This window comes from Schistocerca americana, chromosome 8 (assembly GCF_021461395.2).
Source record: "Schistocerca americana isolate TAMUIC-IGC-003095 chromosome 8, iqSchAmer2.1, whole genome shotgun sequence".
Classification (NCBI taxonomy): domain Eukaryota; kingdom Metazoa; phylum Arthropoda; class Insecta; order Orthoptera; family Acrididae; genus Schistocerca; species Schistocerca americana.
This window is the reverse complement of record NC_060126.1, coordinates 373,346,003-373,356,759: the sequence shown is the minus strand read 5'-3', so window position 1 is coordinate 373,356,759 and position 10,757 is coordinate 373,346,003. Positions and strand designations below refer to the sequence as shown.

The window sequence follows — 10,757 nt, the reverse complement described above, 5'->3', positions numbered from 1 at the left end:
TATGCGCCCCAGCACTGGCGATTCAAACATTTACTACCGATACGCTGTCTAGGGCCACCCTATTAAAGACTAACCACGAAAACCAGTTTTAAAGTAAAACTTTTATTCATTTTATTTCCTTTATCAGAACGTCTCGTTCTTCCTTACAATATTGCTGCTCTTATCAATTCCAATAGCAAACATTGTCAATGATTAGCTGTGAAGCGGAGTTGAAATATTATATTACGCATCGACAGCAAATGTCTACATTTGCCGCAAGGATTTTTCATTTTTTTTAACAACAGCATTGCAATGAATTAACTGTATCAAAATCAGTTCATTATCAGTACTGTAAAACCATAATATTGGATTAGGGACTATTTCACTGAATACAACCATTATTCGCTGATAGAATGTTGTGAAGTAAACAGCATTGTTTTAGCAATGTAATACTCTACACTATTAGAGGCAGAAATCATCTTCGTGAGTCTTTATTATAGTCGTGTACAGCTATAGCAAAAATGAAATTATATCCAACAGATTTCTTCCATTGCTTGCTCAGTTGCGTAAATTACCAAACGTAGCTTTACAAGAGAGCAAATCTGTTTCTTCCTGACAGTACTTATTTAACAAACATGTTAGCAGAAACTGAGAGCATATGGATTGGAAATTAATAAAATAGTACCTTCTGCAGTTAAACTAATGTGCTTTTAAATCGTCTATATCTCCATCAGTAAGACATACAAAACAAGGAATACGTAGAAGTTAGCAGCATCTTTTCATAGCATTACACTTTGTATGAAATCTGCTGTCAACTAAATTATAGCTGATGTTCCATAGTTTTCTTGCTGTTACATAAACTTACGTCAGTACAATTTCAGGTCAAATTCTATGTATCAGCTTCGTTAGTATTCTTCATCAAAGTGACATATACTCCACCATTTCACTCTCATTACCTGTCAGTATATTCTCCTGTCAGAATGCAAGCCTCCAGCTGGATTATTCTGTGAACACATCAGATAAATGTTAGAAAGGAGAGTGAAAGAAAAACACTTTATAAATACAAATAATAAAAGAAAGGAAACATCAGAATTGTTATTAACGCTGTAAAGAAATGTTTATTGTTATTCTTTCCAAGAAGTAATTTACTCATCCGAAGTAACATCTCCAGCAATATTAGAACAAACGTAATCAATGCTCTCTTTTGCTATAGTGTAATTCACACTTGAAGCAAACGACTGGCAATAATATCAATGAACGAACGAATGAAAGTTACACATAGAGTACAGAAAACAATTAAATGTGGTACACATGGCTTCAGAATTATTGTACAGAAACTTTGATACAGCACATAAAAATGTTTCAAGGTTATGAGTATTCATAATGTGATACCCAATTCGACGATGGCTGATTAGCGTAGCAAATGATAAGAAAAACGCTTGAGAATTAACTAATTTTATATCGGCAACAAATCTTTAGCGCATGCAACAGTATTCGAAATAAATAATTTGCCCATCTCTCTTTCTTAATTTTTTTCAGAACCGTACGTTCATGTCATAAGTTTTCGTGATGGAAATGGTATCAGGGTGTTATTGGTCGTTCAGGTGCATCCAATGTTTACATAGATTTTGTATGATCTCATGTGCCACGTCAAGATTTAATTTCAATCTTTTCATCTCAGAGCAATTACACATTCCGTCCTCGGTTATTATTCTTGGATATACCACAGCCTCTAAAGCCCTCCCTAGCATCGCGGAAGTCTTACACATGTCTTATCATCCTTCACCTTGTCTTGTTAATGTTTGGCATAAATTTCTTTCCGTGCTGAGTCTGACTGCGATGTCACATAACTGGTTTTCTCCTGAGTAGTTGCTCTCTCAGCAACAGTCCGTACGAACAAAACAATTGCGAATTTACCTGTAGTCGCTCGCACCTTAGCTAACTGGGCTTTGCGATTCTCTGCCTTTAGACTTATCAAGGCAGAAAAGTGACGCCTATTGTCCAAATCACCGTCTGTTTGAACAGGAGGTGATCGGATAGTGTACTCAATAGCACCCCACTCCGTCACGCAACTTGCTGAGCCGGAATGATGCTGAATGCAATCTGGCAACTTTCATTTGCCACACTGTCCGCCACGATAGCTGAGTGGTCAGGCCTTGGTGCTGCAGATGCTCGCACTGACTGTGTCGATAATTGGCTTCATGTAAACGAGCTCATTCCCTGACACAGTGTGCGTGACGTAGCTACACGATCCGGCCGAGCGAACAGTACACTGAGGCGACAAAGTCATGGGATATTTCCTATTACCGTGTCTGATCTCCTTTTGCCTGGCGTAATGCATCACCTCGACGTGGCATGGACTCAACAAGTCGTTGGAAATTCCTTGCACAAATATTGCGGCATGTTGCCTCTATAGCCGTCTATAATTGCGAAAGTGTTGGCGGTGCAGGACTTTGTGCACGAACTGACCTCGCGGTTATCACCCATAAATGTTCGACTGGATTCATTTGTGATGAGTCGGGAGGCCAAAACATTTGCATCAATTCTCCAGAATGTTTTTCAAACCAGTTGCGAACAGCTGTTGCACGCTGAAGGTTCAAATGGCTCTAAGCTCTATGGGTCCCCTAGACTTACAACTACTTAAACCTAACTAACCTAAGGACACCAACACATCCATGCCCGAGGCAGGATTCGAATCTGCGGCCGTAGCACTAGCGTGGTTCCGGACTGAAGTGCCTAGAACCGCTCGGCCACAGTGGCCGGCTGTTTGGCGGTGACATGGCGCATTGTCATCCATAAACATTACATCGTTGTTTGGCAACATGAAGGGCGTGAATGGCTGCAAATAGTCTCCAAGTAGCCGAACGTAATTTCCAGCCAGTCATCGGTTTAGTTGCACCAGGGGACCCAGTCCTTCAGTCCATTCCATGCAAACAGAGCCCACACCTTTGTGGAGGCACCACCAGCCTGCACAGTGCGTTGTTGCCAACTCGGGTCCAGGGCTTCGCTGGGTTTGCGCCACGCTCGAACCATACCATCAGCTCTTACGAACCCACTAGTTAATATGGTACGTTATTATATCTGCACTGAGATGACAAAAGTCATGGAATACCTCCCAGCATCGTGTCGGTCCTCCTTTTGCCCAGAGTAGTGCAGCAATTGGACCTGGCAAGAGTGTCATTGGAAGCCCCTGCAGAAATAGTGAGCATTGCTGCTCCTCTAGCAGTCCATAACTGCGAAAGTGTTGCCGGAACAGAACATTGTGCGCTAACTGACCTCTCGATTATTATCCATAAATGTCCGATCGGATTCATGTCGGGTGATCTGGGTGGCCAGAAAACTAGTCGCTAACAATTGTGGCACGATGGCATGCTGCATTGTCATCCATAAAAATTCCATCAATGTTTGGGAACGTGAAGTCCATGAATGGTTGCAAATGGTAGTCGAATATGACCATTTCCAGTCAATAACCGGTGCAGTGGAACCAGAGGACCCAGTTCATTCCATGTAAATACAATCCACACCGTTATTGAGCCTCCACCAGCTTGCGCAGTGCCTTGTTGACAGTTTGGGTCCATGGCTTCGTGGGCATGCGCCGCACCTTACTATCAGCTCCTACAAATTGAAATCGGAACTTATGTGATCAGACCACGGTTTTCCAGTCGTCTAGGCTCCATACGCAATGGTCACGAGCCCAGGAGAGCCGCTGCTTAGCAAAGGCACTCGCGTCGGTCGTCTGTTGGCCATTAACGCCACATTTCCCTGCAATGTTCTAACGCATACCATCGTCGTACGTCCCACATTGATTTTTGTGCTTATTTCACACAGTGTTGCTTGTCTATTAAGCACTGTAAACGCTGGTGCTCTCGATTGTTAAGTGAAAGCCTTTGGCCACTGCGTCGTCCGTGGTGAGAGGTAATGCCTCAAATCTAGTATTCTCAGCACACTCTTGACGCTGTGAATTTTGGAATATTGAATTCCCTAACGATTTCCAAAGTGGAATGTCCCATGCGTCTAGCTCCAACTATCATCCCAAGTTCAAAGTCTGTTAATTGCCGAAGTGCGGCTATAATCATGTCGGAAACCCCTTCACTTGGAGCACCTAAGCACAAATGACAGATCCGCCAATGCACTGCCCTTTTATGCCTTGCGTACGCGATGGTACCGCCATCTGCGTATTTTCAATCGCTATCTCTTGACTTTTGTCACCGCAGCTATGTCTCTCCTCCCTGACGCAGTTAATATTGTTCATGGCAGTATCGCCCTTTTGAATATTTCGATTGAGAGTTCGCAAGACACACGCGAGTTCCAGAGTAGCTCGAGGTGTTATAAAGCGGAACAATAAACCGGGTCTGTCTTATTTCATCAGATGCTTGCCCTTTATTACACGAGGGATAAAGCTGTCTCCTCACAATGAACCAACATTCAAATGGTGTTTTTTTCGTTTTTTTTCGTAAGCTTTCAGTATAAACAGCGTGTAGATGATGTTACTTCTATCCATATGTGGCTGCTCTGAAATGCTGAACATTTGCATATCGTAGCACGTTGAGCAAAACACGGAAAGTTGTCGTTTCTTGCACGCTGTCTTGATGACGTTGCTGCTTAATGGCTAGCAATGTGTGGACGAGATTCACAACACTAGAAAAAATGTCACGAGGCACATTTCGAAAGGCGAGTGCGTAGTATAACCAGTAGATGCAGGAAGTGGCTATCGTATGTGACGGTTAACACTTCCTGGCGCTGTCACATCCTCCATCTTAGCGACTTACTCTGAGTTTTCCTCCTTACAACTGCAAGGAAATGCGTGAGCAATCGTTTACAAGCTCTTGGATCGTAGAGCCTATGGAACTAGCTGCTTATATTGTGTTATAATGATAATGAGAAACTAAAAGATGATTATAGCAATAGCTTCTAACGCTAAGTAAAAGAAAAACCAAATAGCGAATCTGTGAACCCGAAATCGCGATAGTTTCCACATCGAAACAAAAGCATAATCAAATAGCGAACTTATTACCATTTAGACTGTTGCTTAAGTTTACAGATGTGTAAAGAGATCAAATGTGTCATAGCATTACAAAGGCGTGCTGTGAAGTAATGCCTCCGAATTTTTTATGTGGAAAGTTTCAAAATTTAATAAAGGAAACAAACTTTATTATAATTCTAAATCTTTATTTGTCAACATTGTATTGTACTGTATGTTAACCGGGGGCCTAGAAACGACGGAGAGGCTCCGTCCCTGCCGCAGCCGCGGTGGTCCATAACCCCACGATGACTACCGCAGTCCACTTCACCCCTCCGCCGCCCCACACCGAACCACTCTTTCAGGATTATTGTGCAGTTCATTCCCCGGTGCCCCCCCCCCCCCTCCCCAGGGAACGTCTCACACCAAACGAGTGTAACCCCTATGTTTGCGTGGTAGAATAATGGTGGTGTACGCGTACGTGGAGAACTTGTTTGCGCAGCAATCGTCGACATAGTGTAGCTGAGGCGGAATAAGGGGAACCAGTCGCACTGCCGAGGCATATGGAAAACCGCCTAAAAACCATCCACAGACTGGTCGGCTCACCGGACCTCGACACAAGTCCGCCGGGAGGATTCGTGCCGGGGAATTTGTCAACATAGGCACCCTGGTGTCGAACACATTTCTCACAACGAGGGACGAGCTTATTGTTACCATCACTGTAGAATGCTTTACTTTGTTGATGGAGCCACAATCTCACCTGTTCTTGCACCGCTTCACCATCATCAAACTGAAGTCCTCGAAGCTGTGCTTTAAGTTTTGGAAACAGATGAAAATCGGATGAGGCCAAGTCTGGACTGTATGAAGGATGATCGAAGACGGTAAAACCAAGGCCTCGGATTGTTTCAGAAGTCGCAGCGCTCGTGTGTCGTCTGGCATTGTCATTCCGAAGCAGAGGGTCCTCCATGGGTGAACAAGTTTTTCGAATTCGTTCTTTCAATTTGCCAGCAGGAGTGGTCGAGCGCTTCTAGGCGCTACAGTCTGGAACCGCGCTACCGCTACGGTCGCAGGTTCGAGTCCTGCCTCGGGGATGGATGTGTGTGATGTCCTTAGGTTAGTTACGTTTAAGTAGTTCTAAGTTCTAAGGGACTGATGACCTCAGCAGTTAAGTCTCATACTGCTCTGGGCCATTTGAACCATTTTTTTCTTTCAATTTTCTGAGCTGTTTCCCATTCACCGACATACTTATGATACACACCGCCACGTTACACGTTACAGTTCCGAGACCACTAGCGGCAGAGGTTTGAAACTTGCGTAAGCGAAGCGGGAAACTCGACCGAGTAATAAGCATGACATATGCTTCACCAATATTGAGAACAGAAAAAAATGTCGGAGGTATTACTTTTCAGCACGCCCTCGTATATGCGTTAAAATTCAGTTCCATACTCAGGAAATCGTCGTTGGCACCATACATGCGAAATCTTTTGTTTCTGTCTAGGGTAATGTCTCAGTAGTTCTGGTCAGCCGTCGCCTTGCTCTTATCTCTTATCAAGTATCAGTGTGTACGTGAGTCACGTAAATGACCTTGATGATTGTACATTGTAGTGTTGTGGTTGTAGAGCCTTGTTGCGGTTATTCGAAGGTCACTCCAAAAGAAATGCGTCCAACTTTCGTTCTACACATTTGCTGTTTACACTGTTCTCAGGTGTCCAGCCGCGTGTAGTCCTCTTCGTAACGCGATATTTCGACATCGTACCTTGCCGTCATCTTCAGGTGATACCAGCAGAATGATTGTGTTCTCTGTATTCCGCCTCCTTTATTCTGCGATCGCTCGCCACCCCTTCGCACTACATCGTGGCACAACGCGTCGGTTGGAGCAGGGGAACGGGGGGGGGGGGGGAGCGTGGCGGGGGAGGGGGACGACATGACTGAAAACTGGGTGCGAATCCCCGTCTCTCAGTGCTTCTGTGGCTTCCTTCGTGTGCGGTTGTGGCTCTCGATTGACGCTGTCATTTTAGTTGGCCGAGCGCTGGGTCCCAGAGTGTCCTTAGGATTCAACCAGTGACGCTGGCGTAGCGCTCCCTCAGAAAAGCTGTTTCACTTGATGTTTGTCTGAAGAAAAGTGCTGTTACAGCGTTCCTGTGATGTGATAAGGAGACAATGACACAGTTTCACACGAGACTGAAGAGCGTGTACGGGCGCTGTTGATCGCAGTACAGTTATTCGTTGAGCAAGCAGATTATTGGTGAATGTGGGCACGCCAATACTTCGGACCCCGCGCAGCGGCAGACCGAAAACCGCACGGATTCCACTGTGCAGCGTATTCACAAACTAATTCTGGCTGAAGAACGCGTAACACTGAACTAACTGCCAATCCGAATTGGAGAGGGGGAAGCGAAAATGTGCAGAATATTGAAGTAGTTGAAAAAGATTTGCGTCAGGTGGATTCCGAGAACGTTGACGACTGGACAACACTGAAATACCTACCCACCTATCCTGACTTCACACCGTTGGATTACCACCTCTTCAGTAAACTTAAGAAATACCGTCGTGGAACTGGATTTGAAGATTATCACGCCCTTGGAAAGGCTCCTAAACAGTGGCTCAGATGTGCTGATCCTGACTTTTACCACACAGGTTTACAAGTCTTAGTTCCGCAGTGGCGCAAGGGATGGCGACTATGTGGAAGTATTACAATTATTCTCTCAATAATGTATCAACATACTGCAAAAAATATCAAAAATATGGAAAATTAATTGGAAGTTTTTTTTTTAAAAAAAAAAAAAAAACATTGTGGACTTGCTTTGGAGTGAGCATCGTACATAGACTAACATCAATATCTGCATCCAGATCCAGAAAGTCTTAAAAATATGTTCCTCACCGGGTCCTGTCGTTCGTCCGGCCGGTTCACTTGGCCGAAGGCGCAGTGCTTCGTGGCCGGCGTGAAGTTTCCAGTCACCTGGAAGTGGTGGAGGTAGCCGGGTGGCGGCTCCGATTCGCAACTGGAGGGACCCAGGAGAACGCTGGGAACAGTCCGGCCCAGCTCCACGTCTTCGTGAAACACCCGGAGGCCCACTTGCTGCGCCAGGTCCATCAGCGAAGCCTCCACTTCTTTGTCTCCACCTGCAGTACAGTCAGAGACCGATGGTCAATATTCGATTCGTCGACAGTGCAGCAATTACATAGCGCTGTGGGGCAGCGAGTGTCGCAGAGACCTAGACAGTTGCTTTCGTTACATGATACTGCTACAAACGGGAGAAAAGGATTATTAAACTAGTATGTGACAGCATACACTATCTGATCAAAATGATCCAGATGCTAATAGGGCGGATCGGGGAATGCCTCCCAGATGTGGGTCGTACCGGGGAAATGAAACGCCTGGGGTGGACCAAAACCAGCAACGTTGGCGGCGGCTGTGCCCCAGAGGATCGGCTTCACGGCAGCGCGTGTTCTCTAGCTTAAGAGCGGCTGTCTACTACACGCTGACACAGAATGACAGGAATGTTTGAAATGAGTAGTGGCAGCCATGGGCAGCTGGCAGCACTGCGGGTTGGTGACAGTTAGCGAGTAAACAGAACGCCATTTCAGTAATCATGGATCAGTGGAACGGACAACAGCGTGCGTTAGCCAAAAAATGTTTTAAAAAAACTAGGACAGTTTGGTAGCGCTTTTTAATTTCTGTAATTTTTCTAATCTTTAATGTAGAAATAGGATTAAGTCAATCAATTGTAATAGTTATGAAAACATCAGATATTATAGCTTTTATAATTTAGAACGTCATGATGCCGTTCCGCCGGAATACGCGATACAGTGATGGATTAATAATTTTTAAAAGACTGGATCTGCCCTCAAGAAGAAACCAACAGGACGACCAAGATGTGAGCGTTCTCCAGCGAACGTTGATGTACGCGAGTCTGTCTTAAGAAGTCCAAGGCGTTCAATTCGTAAGCAAGCAGCATTGGTTGGAATGTCCCGAAAGAATGTTCGCAGAATTCTTCATCTTGATTTATAATTTCATCCATACATACTACAGATGGTGGAACAACTGAAGGACAACGATTTACGGTTACGATTAGAATTCTGTCAACAAGTGAGAACAATAACAGACAATGACGGTGAATCCTTAAACAAGTTGTGGATGTCAGATGAGGGACATTTTCATCTCACAGGTTATGTGAATAAACAGAGCTACCGTTACTGGGCAAACAAAAGTCATAATGACGCTCATGAGCGATGAGCGCCGTTTACACGCTAGTAAAGTGACACTACGGTGTGGCGTTTCATCATATGGGATTATCGGACCGTATTTTTTCACAAATTAACAGGGAAAAGCAATAATTGTCAATGCCGATCGTTATGTGGAGATGTTACGAACTTTCCTTACACTTGTCTGAATAACTTTCCTAACGTTCAAGAAGGACGGAGCAACTTCACATACTGCACGGCAATCAATGCCACGTGTGCGAGAATTGTTTGGCAACCGTGTGATCTAGCGATTCGATACCATTCCTTGGCCCCCTATATCATCGTATTTATCCGTTTGTGATTTTTTTCTTGTGGGGGGGGGGGGGGGGTACCTCAAGAGCAAAGTCTACAGGACTCGACCAAGAACCTTGGATGAGTTAAAACAGAGAATTACGGATGCAATTTACAGTACTCCAGCTGAGATGTTGCAGCGGTCAATGAGGAATCTCAACAGCGGATTTCACAAATGTATTCGTACAGGAGGAGGCCTCCTAAAGGACGTAACTTTTTAAAAATGATAAATGCCATCAGTGTTTCGTAAATGGCAAAGTTGTAAAGTTTCAGTTACTATGAATGCAATTTCTTTCCTTCATCACATCTAGTTTTATTGGGTTGTGAAAATTTTCCAGTTTTCTGTGTCACATGGGGAGGATGGCAACCGGAAACTACCTCCGACAATAATTCCCAAGAGAATCACATAAGCCAAAAAGACAAGCATATTTAACCCAAAATTTTTAGGTATAAATGGTTCCACAATCGGATCTCCGGTGGGAACTGTGTTAATTGCTCCTGAGAGTAGCAACATGAATCTTCGAAACTAAGTAAGGATCGGTACCTGGAACGTACAGAGTTTGTATGAATCTGGGAAATAAGCAAACTTAATGCAGGAAATGGGAAGAATGAAAACATATATTCTAGGAGTGGCAGAGACGTGGTGGACACATGCTGGAATGTGTGAGGTTCATGGAGGAACTATCTACTATTCAGGGAATCAAGGCAATAGATACAGAAAAGGCGTGAGATTAACTGCCTCAGAAGAAGTTTCGAAATCTATAATAAATTTCTTCCCCACTCAGATCGACTGGCTTTAATTAAACTTAATGCCATCCCAATTAATGTCAACATCATCCAAGTAAACGCGCCCACATCAGATTCAACTGAAGATGAAGTGTTCTACGAAGAGTTGAAGCAACGTCTTAGGCTGGTAAAAGGAAGAACATGAGATAATAATGGTTTATTTTAACTCTAAAATACGAGGGGGAAGATTTGAAGAACTAGCCTGTCCATGTGGATTATGGGTACTTAATGATCGAGGCGAACGGCTTTGTTATTTTTGTCAAGAGTAAAGGATGAAGATAACAAACACTTGGTTTGAGTTACCAACTAGACGCTTGTACACATAGAGAGCTCCAGTTGACCCCCTTGACAGTATAGTACGGAATCAAGTAGATTACATTCTGCTAAACAAGCGCTTTGCATCCTCGGTAACGAGGGCATGCACCTATTAGTAGAAATAAAAATAAAAATTACAAATATCAAAAAACATACACAACGGTGGAAAATAGAATACGAT

The 10,757-nt window shown here is 44.0% G+C and overlaps 1 protein-coding gene across 1 annotated transcript in view; it reads right to left on the bottom strand.

Annotated features, from left to right (window-relative positions):
* Positions 1–441: 441 nt before the first annotated feature.
* LOC124544939 overlaps positions 442–10,757 on the bottom strand; it is a 76,045-nt gene continuing 65,729 nt past the window's right edge. The window contains exons 6-7 of the mRNA XM_047123686.1: positions 7,821–8,062; positions 442–983 (exon numbers count right to left, since the gene is read on the bottom strand). Coding sequence (XP_046979642.1) covers positions 939–983; positions 7,821–8,062 — 287 coding nt within the window. The 3' untranslated portion in view covers positions 442–938. The remainder of the gene's footprint in view (positions 984–7,820; positions 8,063–10,757) is intronic.